This window comes from Misgurnus anguillicaudatus, chromosome 21, assembly GCF_027580225.2.
Source record: "Misgurnus anguillicaudatus chromosome 21, ASM2758022v2, whole genome shotgun sequence".
In the NCBI taxonomy this organism is placed as follows: domain Eukaryota; kingdom Metazoa; phylum Chordata; class Actinopteri; order Cypriniformes; family Cobitidae; genus Misgurnus; species Misgurnus anguillicaudatus.
The window spans coordinates 59178107-59190725 of NC_073357.2; the positions used below are offsets into that span (position 1 = coordinate 59178107).

Consider the following 12619-nt stretch of genomic DNA (forward strand, 5'->3'; position numbering starts at 1 on the left):
GTCATTTAAAATGTTTTATTCACTTACAAATGAAGAAATTGTTTCCAATGGAATAAAAACAATCCAGCGGTGCATAATAAACTGAAAATATGACAATAACTTTATCACAACCAATCCAAACCAAGCATCTGCTATTCATCATCATCATCATCCAAGAGAAATTCGCTGATTTGCATCTTCATGCGAGATCTGTGAAGATACACCATAAACACATAAGACACAAACATCTACAGCATCACGGACTCAATAATGAAGATCAACTTGTTTCTCACCTCATCTCACGTTTCTCAGCTTCTGTTGTTATGTAGGACGGCAAAGTGTTTACTGCTTCCTGAAACACAAAACTCAAATATTACTCATGTTCTTTTTTTATGCTGTCGCTTTTCTTCAGTCTCTCAAGGTTGTAAAAACACATTTAAAGTGGTTTAGATGGGATTCTAGCTGGTCACCATGACCAAGGGCTGGGTAAAAAATAAGATTGTTTTTCGATTTAATGAACTATATCGATTTGGGAAATCATTGCATGCTTCACTTCAAATGCTTTGAATGTTGTGTACACTTCACCTCTCGTTCTAAAGACGTCACCATCTTTCATATAGCACCAGTTAAAAAAGGATCATATAAGTCATAACACTGTTTTTAGCATTGTAACAACAGTATACTTAATTTAATATGTAATCTAATGTTGGTGGCGTACATCTTGACTGTGACATCACAGTTGGTATTATTTTGGCCTGTCTTTTGCATGCTTTAAATAACTAAATGTTCCATTTTATTGCTAGGTTTTAATGCAGATGTTTTATCGAACTTTTGGATTGTATCTGAACACAACCGTACCACTCTGCCCTTGAACACAGAGGTCACGTGTCATCTGTTAAACTTACCATGTCTTTAACAGTGAGTCTACAGCTGTAACACAACAGAGTCTTTAAGTCCTCATACACAAGAGACCTGAAATACGCAGATCGAAAACATCAACCTACATCTCAGTTCTTGACTTCTTTTAAAGAAAACAGCAGTGATTTTGTACCTGTTATATGAGCATGAGCCTGTGCTTTCACACTGCTGACCTTCACCGCAGCATTGCTTTGATGAACTTTCAGATGAGTCCTGAAGTTTGATCTGGGATAACTGCTCAGATACTGAAGTAGCGTGGAAAGCGGACGCTTTATCTGCAAAAGTGTTTGAGGATGGATGTAAAATTATATGACTTTATCATTTCTTCTTTACACTATGGGAAATCTGGATTGAGAGTGCATATCTTCTCTACGATCCAAACCGAATGTAAAGATTCATAAATGACTTAAAGGGGAGATTTCACAAGACTTTATAAAGATGTTAAATAGATCTTTGGTGTCCCCAGAATACACATGTGAGGTTTTAGCTCAAAACACCCCACAGATTATTTATTATAACATGTTAAAATTGCCACTTTTTAGGTGTGAGCAAAAATGTGGCATTTTGGGGTGTAGACAAATATTATGAAAGTTGATAGTACCCGGGTGATTCTCACGAAACCATTGAAACACCACGGCACTAATGATTTTAGCTTTAAAATGTGTAATATAGTAACATTAAAAAGCATCAGAATTAACACAATACTGTGTTCTACCTTGCACAATGTGTGATTTCAACATAAGAATTTATAATTGGAAATTTTATCTCATTTTCTGCTGAAATTCTCATTACCGCAATGTGTCCGGCTGTGTTTGAGCATGCGTTATGTTGTAGTTTAGTCAAATTAACACAAAAAATTAAGAAAAAAAATAAATGGATGTTTTGCTAGACTACTTTAGATGACAGAAAAAAATATTTACTGAATATTCATGTATAATAATAATGAAGAAAAATTAGGAAAATGATGTGTCCATGCCTGATGTTCTCATCCTCGCAACACTTTTTGAGAACAGTTTAAGCACACATACAGAATTTTAATAAAGTTTGATTTTGAGTGACCAAGCACATGGACCAGTTTCTTCAAGATGGCTACCAGGTAAGATCATTTTTTTACAGTTCATTTGAAATAATGTCTTGTCAGAATGCTTACACGACATTTTGATTATCATTACCGCAACAGATGCTTATTAAATGTTAATTTAATTAATAGAAGCATAATACTTTGATTTTAAATGCATGTGCAGAATCTCCAAATTATGTTCTTTCAGGTTTGTCATGTCATTTTGAAAATATGTCAGTGTTGATGTTTTCTGACTGTTGCGGTAATGAGATTTTTTAGGACTATTTTTTAAATTATTTTACAAAAAGTGTTAAATGATAAGTAAAAGTTTTTAAATGAATGTTCCCATTTACTCCAGACTTTGTTTTTCAATGTCTGGTGGGGAAAAAGTAAATTTAAGCAATTTTTAAATTTTCATGCTTGACATTTTTAAATCCAAGTTTTCGTGAGAATCACCCACCCATTGAACTCCATCATATTTGTTTTTCCTACTATGGAAGTCAGTGGTAACAATCAGCTGTTTGCTTACCATCATTTATAAAAATATCTTTGGTGTTCATCAGAAAAAAAATATTCATACAGGTCATACATTTTTGGGTGAACTATCCCTTTAAGGGGATGGGTTTGGACCAACAGCTAGCAGCTAGATTCATGATAAAGTTAACTACATGTGATAGAAACAGGGGGGTGAACTTCTTCTGGTCAGCAAAAATGACCAGTTTAATCTTGCTATCAAACCAGTTAGCATAAATAAACAAGGTAGTTATAATGGACAAGCTAGATAAACAGGAGATGGGTTTATTGTTAAACTTACCTACGTTAGTGTCTATAGCACAGAGACATAACAAACATTTAGCTGCAGGTTCATGACTCTGTTTGGGCAAAGCTGTATGAAGTTTCTCACTTGTTCTGGAGAGAAACCGGATCAGATAAACTCATTCAGCCATGATAGCATGATTGTAGCTGTATTATTTATTTCAATCAAACTTGTTACCTATAGATGGTGCTAACAGTGGAGGGGAAATCAGCCTGAAGATTGGTGACAAAACTCTCGGTCAGCCGTTGGATGCTGGCTTTATCATGACTCTGAAAGAACAGTGTGAAGTTGTGTGACAGATAAGTAACAATAAAATAAATAAATAAATAAATATATATATATATTTTTTAATGCAGCTTTTCGAATTGAACATGCAGGTCTTTGTGATGTCTATCTGTGTTTTCAAGATGTAGAGTTAAAGAGATAGTTCACCCAAAATTGAAAACCACCCTACAGTATGATTCACTCACCCCCAAGCCACTATCGATGTATATGATTCTCAACTTTTAGCAGAATACAATTGGAGCTATATTAGAAAATGTCCCGGCCGTCCCAAGCCCCACAACGGCAGCAAATGGTGCCTCTGATTTGAAGCCCAAAAAGTCCAGTTTCTTCCAGTAACGACCGACAAACGTTCACAAGAAAATGCCTTTCCAGCACATGACATAGGGTACGAGAAGTAGTGGAAATTAGTTGAGAGAGAAGAGACACAACGTCATACGCTGGAAACGCACTCTTTCATGAACGCACATCTGTCTTAAATGTTTTAAATATTGATATTTTTCATACAAATTTGCTAACCCCCTGAAGCCATGTGGATTACTTCTATGAAGGATTGTATGGACATTTTGGGGTTTCAAATCAAAAGCACCATTTACTACCATTATAAAGCTTAGAAGAAGCTTAGGACATTTTCCAACATAACTCCAATCGTGTTAGTCTGAAAAAAGATAATCGTATACATCAAGGATGGCTTGAAGGGGAGTAAATCATGGGGTCATTTTCATTTTTGGGTGAACTATCCCCCTAATACAAGTTTTTGTGCAGTGTTAATCACTGGATTACACAAAGTTTTCTCAATTACTGGCATCTAATTTTTAAGGGGGGGTTAATTAATGCATTCTGACGTATTAACACAGATTAAGAGATGGATTTCTCATGCTAAACATGGGCAAAGTTTAAAAAAAGTAGTTGGACATGTGGGGGATTATTTCCGTGCCAATAAGTTTCGTATTTTGTATAAGTTTCTCAATTTTTTGTTAATTTCACAAATGTTTCACAAAATGCCTTCCAGGAAAATTTGATTCTAAAAATATATAAACATACATATATATTAAAATGAAAGAACAGACCCTCTGCTTTCAAACAAACAATAAACAAACAAAACTACGGGGTAGGTAAAAAATATGGGTAGGTTTCTTCAAAAATACAACATTTTGAGCAAAAAGCTAAAATAATTGCACTTTATAACGGACTTTTGTTAGAGATCAGATTCAGAATGATTATCAAAACATAAACAGAGTTAAAAATTAATTAAATTCTTTTTTGCTTCAGTTTTTTATAAATTGGGTAAGATCTAGTGGATAATAACAGAATTACAAAACTTATCAGGAAAGCGTCATTAGTTTTCTCTTAATTGACAAGGTAACTTGTCAATGGCGAGGAAAGAGTTAAACATGAAAGATTCATGTTACAATCTTGCTTTATTTCTTTAATGGGCAATTTCAGTGCAGGAAGTACAGTGGAAGTCCTTATATGGGCACTTAAACCGGAATAGCGCATACACGTTCATGTCGTTTACATTATAAGTTATCCAGAGATAGTGGGATAATGATTTGACATGAATTGATAAACTGAAAACCAACTCTTGAACCTGCAGATTTATTTATACATGAAGTAGGACGAGTCACTTGGGAAATGAAGAGGAATCTGTTATAGAGTTAAAATAACAGGTGTATTGTTGACTAATCTCCATATTAAACCGCTAAATGTAAAGCAGCTCTCCACCAATTACCAAAAACCCATCTGATCATCTTTTACCCCAACATCAAACAACAAACATATGCATAAAAACATCAAGACTATTTTAGCACCATTAACAAGATTTGCTATTCATTTCATGATAATAATTCCCAATTCTCAGCATGTGAAGCAAAAAATATCACACTTCAAATTCCAATTTTATAAACAATATTACAAAAACATAAACAAATGATTTTGGTTATGACCATTAATGTTAGTTTAGGGCAACTGTGTCACAAACCTTACATTGGGTGCTGGCCTCTTTAAGCACTTTACATTATTAAGCAAAAGATGAACTTGATTTGGGATTAAATTTAACCATCTCTAATACCAAACCTCTAGTCAGTAGCTCAGCGGAGACCTGAAGACAGGCTGTTGTTTTTACACTTCACAGACAAATATTTGAACACGAGAAGCCGCAGGACTGCAGATGTTAGCAGATGGAGGAACATTACTCTCCACAGGTGACAGGTGCTTACCTTCGTATCCAGGCTGGAGATAAAAACTGAGGGCACGTTGAACAGCCTGTTGTAGAAGGCGATCTCTTTAGATGAATAATCCCTCATGGGTCTCACGATCACCACATCCCCGTAGCGCGTGTCTGAGAAAGCCGTGTCTGAAGCCAGCGCTGCTCCACGGCCCAAAGCGATGTTACTGAGCAGTTTCACAGCCAGACGTGAACAACTGTCGCCCATCATGACCTTCGAGTAGTCGTTCGCACGGGCCGTGTGCAGGATCAGATGCTGCCTGTTTCAAAACAAATCAACTCGTGATGTTTTATTACAAAGCTACATTTAAATACATAAGCACCAAAGAGTTGGATGTAAAGACCTTAAAGTCTGCAGCATGTCTTCTTTAGCCGTGAGTGTTTTAATAGATAAGAAGAGTCTCTGTAATGACTCTGTGTGTTCAGGTGAACAGATAAACTCCTCTATACTGAGCTGAGACACGGCACTGACAGACGCTTCTGTGACCTGACGTTTCTCTCTTATATACTGATCCACCGCCTCTTTATAACTGGGATCAAACCGCTCCGGATCAGACGTCACAGGCATCAGTACAGATGTGGGCAGACTGAAAACCTGAGACAGAATCAAGAGCATAATATTTGATTTCAGTTCAATTTTATCCAAACGTGTTGTTAGGTTTAAAATGCAAGCTCACTGTACACGTTTGTGCAATGCAAACTCTATACGTCTACTAGTATTGTTCATAAATCTATTTAATAAAGCTGTGCGTTACATTGATTTCACCATGATTCATGGTAAAATCGGTGTAATCGCACAGTTTTTAAAACAGAGGCAATAGCATCCATGACAAAGGACACTTATATTTAATAAAGAGTTACATTTATTATTTATAAGATTCAAGATATACATGACCCATAAGTTGCATGGGTATATTTTGTAGCAATACATCGTATGGGTCAAAATTATTTTTAATGCCTTTTTTATGCCAAAAATAATTAGGATATTAAAAGATGATGTTTCATGAAGATATTTTGTCATTTTCCTACCCTAAAGATATAAAAATGTAATTATCATTAGCAGGGTTATATATTATGTTTTAATTCCCATAAAATTGTATAAAATCTTATCTATTATATAATATATGCTCTCTAGAATCAGCTTTGTCTGGCTCTCTCCCAAGGGATTTTTCCCTCCTAGGACTTTTCTCCTAGGGGTTTTTTTCAATCCCTGGGGAGTCTGCTGACATTGGCTGAACTTAGCACTCTCTTTCATCGGACGAACGTGCAGTGACGCGATTACACGTCTGGTCGGAACTTTACTTCCGGTTTCTGTTTGTCTAATGGACTAGTTGGGTGATTCTCACGCAAACTTGGTTTTAAAAATGTCAAGCATGAAAATGTAAAAATTGCTTAAATTTACTTTTTTTCCCACCAGACATTGAAAAACAAAGTCTGGAGTAAATGGGAACATTAATTTAAAAACTTTTACTTATTTAACACTTTTTGTAACATCATTTAAAAAATAAGTCCTAAAAAATCTCATTACCGCAACAGTCAGAAAACATCAACACTGACATATTTTCACAATTACATGACAAACCTGAAAGAACATAATTTGGAGATTCTGCACATGCATTTAAAATCAAAGTATTATGCTTCTATTAAATAAATTAACATTTAATAAGCATCTGTTGCGGTAATGATAATCAAAATGTCGTGTAAGCATTCTGACAAGACAATATTTCAAATGAACTGTAAAGAAATGATCTTACCTGGTAGCCATCTTGAAGTAACTGGTCCATGTGCTTGGTCACTCAAAATCAAACTTTATTAAAATTCTGTATGTGTGCTTAAACTGTTCTCAAAAAGTGTTGCGGAGGATGAGAACATCAGGCATGGGCACATCATTTTCCTAATTTTTTTTCATTATTATTAAACATGAATATTCAGTAAATATTTTTTCTGTCATCTAAAGTAGTCTAGCAAAACATCCATTTATTTTTTCTTAATTTTTTGTGTTAATTTGATTAAATTACAACATAACGCATGTTCAAACACAGCCGGACACATTGCGGTAATGAGAATTTCAGCAGAAAATGAGATAAAATTTCCAATTATAAATTCTTATGTTGAAATCACACATTGTGCAAGGTAGAACACAGTATTGTGTTAATTCTGATGCTTTTTAATGTTACTATATTACACATTTTAAAGCTAAAATCATTAGTGCCGTGGTGTTTCAATGGTTTCGTGAGAATCACCCAGTTGCTGTAACTGAACTTTTAGAGGGACATTTCACTTTTTTTGAAAATATGCTCATTTTCCAGCTCCCTTAAAGTTAAATAGGGATGCACCGAATATTCGGCCACCGAAAGACATTTATCACGGAAACAATACGTCCGAAATGTTGTGATGACGCAAACAGAAACCGCGACCTGCACGTGCTTGTCTGAAGCAACATGTATGCGGTGTGGATGTATTTAACAGCAAAAAGGCGCTAAAGTGAGCAGTTGTCTGTACGCACAGAAGCACATGCGGTTGAATGTGTCCGGTCCAGACGTGATCATCACAGTATGCCCTTCAAAGATTAGAACTCTTGATGTGTAAACTTTAGAGAGAGTCGCGCTAATGTGTCTCATACTGTTATCCATTAACATACATTTGGCATAAAGCAATGACTGGTGCACTGTTTGGGATTCGCCGTCGGTCTCTGTGTGCGCACGTTTAAGTGCCCTCAATAGTGCACACACGAGTGAGATGCAAACAAACGAATGTAAAATCTTTCTATTATTATAAACAAAATTATACATATAAACACATACAAACAAATTTATCTCCACAGTATTCTTTTTCTAATGAAAACATTTATTTATGTCTTAAGTGTATGTAATGATTACAGTCAGAAACCAGTCTCTGCTTATTTGGTCTTAAAGAGACAGTAACCTCAATAAGTCTGTGTCATTAATGTTAATCAAACAACCCAAGACCAAGAGAAAATCACTTCTGTAGCTCTAAAAATAATAATATATTTATACAAAGACAGTGTTATACTCATTTAATTCGATTTCTGTAACTAATGCTAATGTTAGCCCTTATTGATGTGTAACTTTGTTCTTTTTTATAAATGTTTGCAATTTCTTTATATGTTATTAGATATTTCCCACCCCTTTTTGCTGATCTGAAAAATAATCTGATCCGTGCCTCAAAAACTGTAATGTGATCAGAACCGTGAGTTTTGTGATCCTTCACACACTCCTAGTAAAGTTAGTACACAGTCATAGTCATAAATGCAATTGTACTAATAATTGGCATAATAATTTATTTCGGTGTTTCGTCCTTGGTTTCCTCTTTTTCGGTTTCGGCCAAGAATTTTCATTTCAGTGCATCCCTAAAGTTAAACATTTGACGCCTACCGCCCCGAAATCCATTCAGCTGAAATGTGCTAGCGCCAGACCTGGAGATCAGCTGAATGGACCTCAAAACGGCAAGCATCAAATGTTCAACTTTAGGGGAGCTGGAAAATGAGCCCACTTCCCAAAAAAGTGGAATGTCCCTTCAAAAAAATACTTTGTCGAAAATAATAAATGTTTTGGTTTCCTAGGTAATCTACGTGTTCTTTATTTTGCTTTTTATATGAACTACTTTAAAAGGACTTTATTGTTATTTATTCTGAATTTATCGAAAGTTACGTGTGTTTCACGAAAGCCGCTTGTTTATGTTGTTACTGCTGAAACCGTCTATACTTTACATTATTACTACGCTCCCTAGTATGGTTAATCTTAATCGCTGTATTGTGCTGATTATGTTTACGATTTTTCTGTGTTTTTGCCTGCACCCATTCATGTAAAGCTGCTTTGAAACAATTAAACAATTGTGAAAAGCACTATATAAATAAAATTGAATTTAATTGAATAGAGTTACAAAGGGGCAGAAAGTTTCGAGTAAATTTCCAGAAACTTACCATGGGAATATAATTTGGAAATATTCCAAATTGGACACTTAACAAAAAATTATGGGAATTATTTGGAAATGTATATACTATATCATATACAAACATAAACAAACATCTTGTTTGGTCATAAGCAGACATACATGCAAAGTATTATACATTTTGAAGAATCCTGGTACTTGCACTCATCAAGCTGTGGATTTATTTGATCAAAAATGATTTCTGAAGAATTTTGGATCAAAAAATCCACAGCTTGATGAGCATAAGAGTCATTTGTCCAAACTTTTGGGTGGTACAGTAATTCTGTATGATAACAGAAAACTGGCTGGCAGAATGTTGAAGAAAGATCATCACAGCTTGATAATAAATAAAAAATAGTGCTAGCTTACATTTTTTCAAATTCTCTGTTTATTCACATTAAGTCCCACATATTTCCCATATATTCCGATGGAAAGTTTCCAGCCTTAAAAATCCCAGAATTTTGCAACCCTAATCATTAGTAATATGCTTTGCTAAGGACTTCATTTAGACAACTTTAAAGGTGTTTTTCTCAATATTTTGATTTTTTTGCAACCTCAAATTCCAGATTTTCAAAACGTTTTGTCTCAGCCACATATCAAATAACAAACTATACATCAATGGAAAGCTTATTTATGCAGCTTTCAGGTGACATATAAATCCCTTATGACTGGCTTTGTGGTCCAGGGTCAAATTTATATCACATACACAGTTGTATACATATACAACCTGTAGTGAAATGTATATCTGTTATACTCTATAGACTGCAACCATACAATGCAATATAGACCAATGTTAAGGCGAATGAAAAAGAATCAGAAGTGAAATTAGAGGCTAAAACGTTGGAATAAAAAATTAAATAAATGTAAATAAAGAGAACAGAGATTGTGGACAGGACTGAAGATTGGAAATGGAGGCTTAAAAATGTGGTAAAGGGTATTTTACAACGTATTTGTTACAAAACAATAAAGTATTTAGAAGGAATATATATATAATCCATTTTGTTTGTGTTAAGATCTCAGGTTATTTACCTGTTCCAGAGGTACAATGAAATAAGGAAAGCCGGTCTCTGTGAAGATTTTCTTCAGTTTAGTGACAGACCTCTGCCTCTCATCTAAACTCAGTCCACTGACTCCACCCTCTGAAAAACATCATGCAAAAGATGAACACTTTACAATGAATAACCTTGACTAAGAATAATGGAACTCTGTGCCATTACCATCTATGTATACAATTCCAGGTACAAATCTCAGCTTTTTGGGAGCATCCCGACCGAGTCCCTGTTAAAAGACAGCAGAAAATTAACTAAACCAAACCTAGAAAAGTACAGATCCTAAAAATAACTCTCAAATCGGTTGGTAGGTGGTAGTTGGTTTAACATGGTTTCTAGCTGGTCTAGCAGATCGTCTTGGTCTAACAAAATCACAACAAACAGGAATAAGGAAATATTGCATTATGTACCTCTTGGACTTGTGAAAGCATTGAGCAGGATGAAGCTCCACCAGATAAAGCCAGAAGAACCTATGAAGAATTCCAAAAAGTCAAGGTGCAAGTCACAGGTAAGATCATATCTTTATCTTTACAGTCATTTTAATAGTTACCTTTTCTTGGGGAAAGATGACACGATTTTTTCCCAACATGGCTCGAAATTTGTGAATGAAATACTCTTTGAAACAGGACCTGGTCAAAGATTAGATACCGTTCCTTAATAGTATGTAGGAACCGTATCACAAATAGGGTTGCAAAGTTCTGGGATTTTGGAAATATTTCAAGTTGGAAACTTAAAGGATTAGTCCATTTTCTTAAAAAAAATCCAGATAATTTACTCACCACCATGTCATCCAAAATGTTGATGTCTTTCTTTGTTCAGTCGAGAAGAAATTATGTTTTTTGAGGAAAACATTCCAGGATTTTCCACGTTTCATATAGGTAACACCTTTCCACAGCATTACGCAATTACGTGAGGTCGCGCTGGCGCGTCACAGGACCGAAGATGGACTAGAAGTTGTGGTTTAAAAGTGCATATTTTTATTTTCAAAAATGACAATCGTTTTGCTAGATAAGATCCTTATGCCTCATTTGGGATTGTTTAGAGTCATTTAAAACTGCAATTTTAAACTGCATTAAAACTGTTACGTGTTGGGATCCATTAAAATGAAAAAATCCTGGAATGTTTTCCTTAAAAAAACATAATTTCTTCTTGACTGAACAAAGAAAGCCATCAACATTTTGGATGACATGGTGGTGAGTAAATTATCTGGATTTTTTTATGAAAATGCACTAATCCTTTAAGAAATTTAATTTTTAGGTAATTTATACAATCACATACAAACTTCCTCGACACTGGACTCATCTTCATTCATGTGGCCGGGCTCAATTCCCAAAAATTAGCGTCTAATTTCTATCGAAAGTTTCCAAAATTCACAGAATTTTGCAACCCTGATCACAAAGTTATCTATAATTGAAAATTAGAAATATTATGACTTTACTTACCGGCAAAAGGCATCACTGACGCGTATGATCAGTACTGCAGTTTCCTCCTTACATTTCACACATTTCTTGTTTAGCCTGAAAAAAGGTGTTGGACATAACATGGTCTGTGTGCACCTTTTTATTTGTAACAGTAAATACTGTTTTTAACATGTAGCCTACCATGTTATTTTTGAAGCACTGTAACCGTGTAACACCATAATACATGAAGATGTTGATCATTCAGTAGTACCATGGTACATCAAAATACCATAGTGAGTATTATTATCACTATACCATACGACTACTCTACTGTAAAGATCTGTTTGTCTTATAGGATCTACTTATCAAGCAGGATAAAACAAGCATATAACTAATAACTTTCTTCAAGTCCCATCATTTCCTTTAAATTTAGTGTAACAGTTAATGACTAAATACTGAAACAAATCACAGCTCAGTTTACTTTGATGACACCACACATTTTACCATTGTATTTATGATGACATCTTGTGTTCAGGTTTACTTACGTCGGCACAGGTGTCTTCTCCCGGTTATTATCCAAACCATTATACTCTTCGTCAACCTGACACATGATTTCTTTTCATATATGAACTAACGTTAGCTTCAGAGAGAAATCATTTATTAGCAAAAGTAAGATAGGTCCAATGTAAACGCACCGATCTTCCGGGTTTAAAACTGATCAGTTGTCTGAAATATAATGAATCGGTCTTGTACATACAGATATTACTAACATTTATAATGAAAAAACAAAACAAAAACAGATATCCTCACAAACTTGCTTTCACGTGCAAAGTGTGTTCAGTGTACTGTATACTGACACCTTTTGATGACGTCGACATGGCCACGCCCATGTGTTTGCGCTGCTGAATATTTAAATAATTGTACGTTTAATAATTA

General features: G+C 34.8%; 1 protein-coding gene across 1 annotated transcript; it reads right to left on the bottom strand.

Moving 5' to 3' along the window:
- ctu2 (cytosolic thiouridylase subunit 2 homolog (S. pombe)) lies at positions 1-12527 on the bottom strand. Its single transcript, XM_073859528.1, has 14 exons — positions 12229-12527; positions 11726-11800; positions 10834-10912; positions 10694-10753; positions 10452-10512; positions 10264-10373; positions 5628-5878; positions 5276-5543; positions 2952-3043; positions 2772-2866; positions 1031-1172; positions 885-951; positions 273-331; positions 1-189 (listed from the first exon to the last, which is right to left on the bottom strand). Exons 1-14 carry the CDS (start codon positions 12291-12293, stop codon positions 132-134), a joined length of 1482 nt encoding a protein of 493 aa, XP_073715629.1. The 5' UTR covers positions 12294-12527; the 3' UTR covers positions 1-131.
- Positions 12528-12619: the final 92 nt, after the last annotated feature.